The following is a 2,344-nucleotide window of genomic DNA, read 5'->3' as shown; positions in this document are numbered from 1 at the left end:
TTAAAAATAGTGAAAATAAACCTGTTATTAAATCATGTGCATTACACGTTAAAGCAGTTACAAATATTAATTATTGTCATTAATCTAATTTAATAAATATTAATGAGAAGTTTTTAAAATAGTTGTCAAATCATGTTCATTATAGGCTAAGATAGTTGATAGCGATAAAACTAAGAAATATTTTATTGTAACATTTCAAGTGATTCATTTGAAAATGTTATATATTTTTATTATATATAATATATTGAGTATTATAACAAAATTACGCTTATTAGTCACTTCTGTCAATATTATTGTTGTTACTACTATCATTTGTATTATCTTTATTGTAACAATTATAACTAGTGTTTCTGTTAACCTTAATTTCACTACTTTCATCATTATTCTTGTTAGTGTCACTTTTATTGTCATAACTAGTTATGGGAATAGTCATATATTTCATAAACTTTTCTCTCTAATTATATATATATATATATATATATATATATATATATATATATATATATATATATATATATTTATTTATTTATTTGATTCATGCTTATTACTTTTATGCTTTCACAGTTTTTACCTGATTTTTATTCATGCTTATTTATGCTTTTACATTTTTTGCCTGATTTTTGTATATTATCCTGTAATATTATATCCCAATATATATAGCCAAACGACTGTTAAATGTTAAGTATAACAAACATTCAAAGGTAGAAAACTCTTATTTAACCCATTTATTAATGAATGAATTAAAAGGCTTTATCAAAAATCCAAAACATAAAATTATTAATATATATCCAGTCATCATTTTCAATACAAACTACTCTTTTCATTAACTTCTCTGTGTTACTTTAACTCTAACTATTAATTGAATAATAACTTTCGTAACTTCAACTATTAAAATCACGGTTATTTCTTAACTATAGCCACTAAAATATTTACCACTCAGACAAAAATCAAATATTTCTTAAACTTAAACACTTTTAACTAATCAAGATTCAATGTATTACCGATATTTTAGGCAAAGCACAAGAAAAAAAAATGGTAGTGTGAAACTTGATTCAAGAACAAGACAGACAAAAACATCAGTATTGAAAAATATGCAGAACATAATAACAGTAAAGTAAACCAGTTAAAGAAAACCAGAAACAGTACCCTGAATTAAGAACTCCATAACTGTCATGCAACATTAAGAACATAGAAAATATTATGATTATTATTATTACTCTTGCCTAAAGGCACATGGGTACATAGGAAACAAGTATTATTGATTATCCATGACACACAAAGTTACATATGAAGCTTTGTGATCTAAACCTAGTAATCATCTCCAGGATTGGTTGGGTTGTTTTCATAAAGGTTACTAAAATCTATAGGAGAAGAAGGATCCATTGCAGATGAGATTGAATCTCCTGTGAGAAATCCAGTCTGATGAACTGTGTTGTTGTCGTCGGTGGTGGTTGCATTAGGATCATTACTGACAATGGAAGGTTGAACATTTGGAGCAGTGATACGAGACACCCTACCATTGTACTCGTAGTAGTCATGCTCCTTAAAGACAGTAGCAGTGACCGGCACAGGTTGTTCAGCAATGAGTTTGTTTCCGACAAGGCCACCATAGACTTGAGGAACGTGTTCCCTAAAGAATTGAATGTTGAAGAAGGAAAAGGGAACGTTCTTGGGTGGTGAAGGTGAGAGACATTTGGTGTAAACACCTGAGAGAAAAAACATGTGCATGTTTCCTTGAAAGGTAGAATCATTGGAAGGGGACAAAGGGTTGCTTATGTGAACTTCAGATATAGGACCTGAAGCATGATGCACCATGATACTGACATCTTGGTCACAAGCATAGTTGAGGATGGTACTCACGATGTCCTCCCCAGCAGGAACAATCATGATTATGGGTTTTGGATATTCCGAGTTATCATCATAGGTGGATGAAAAAGGGAACTCCATGGTTGGATTAGGCTCATTTTCTGAGTTAACTGAACTTCTAGCAGTTTCAACCATGGCAGGTTCTGCTTCTAGTTCTTCAGTTGGTTCTTTCGAACTAGGAATGTTTGGTGTCTCGGCAGGGTTAGGTGATGGTGGAAAAACCAAGGATTCACCATCATTCATTTCCATGATTATGACTGAGGGATATCAGAGAGAGAGAAAGAGATTAGAGATACAATGTGAGGATTTGCTGCTATTATTTATACAACATTTTTGAAGATTGAATGATGTGGGATTTAATTTAGATGTACATTACATCTATTTGTTTCTTCAAAACATTTAATGTAAATAAATATGATCATTAAATAAGTTAAAGTTTGAAATTTTTGAACTATTAACACAGTGGCGTTTTACATTT

The 2,344-nt window shown here is 30.5% G+C and overlaps 1 protein-coding gene across 1 annotated transcript; it reads right to left on the bottom strand.

Moving 5' to 3' along the window:
• Positions 1-1,308: 1,308 nt before the first annotated feature.
• Positions 1,309-2,115, bottom strand: LOC108336526 (uncharacterized). Its single transcript, XM_017573006.1, has one exon. The coding sequence runs from the start codon at positions 2,113-2,115 to the stop codon at positions 1,309-1,311; it is 807 nt and encodes a 268-aa protein (XP_017428495.1).
• Positions 2,116-2,344: the final 229 nt, after the last annotated feature.

Source organism: Vigna angularis, chromosome 7 (assembly GCF_016808095.1).
Source record: "Vigna angularis cultivar LongXiaoDou No.4 chromosome 7, ASM1680809v1, whole genome shotgun sequence".
NCBI classification, from domain to species: domain Eukaryota; kingdom Viridiplantae; phylum Streptophyta; class Magnoliopsida; order Fabales; family Fabaceae; genus Vigna; species Vigna angularis.
This window is presented reverse-complemented; position numbering and strand designations above follow the sequence as displayed.

Coding starts and splice junctions, on each gene's coding strand:
- LOC108336526 (XM_017573006.1), bottom strand. CDS start 2,115: ATGGAAATGAATGATGGTGAATCCTTGGTTTTTCCACCATCACCTAAC.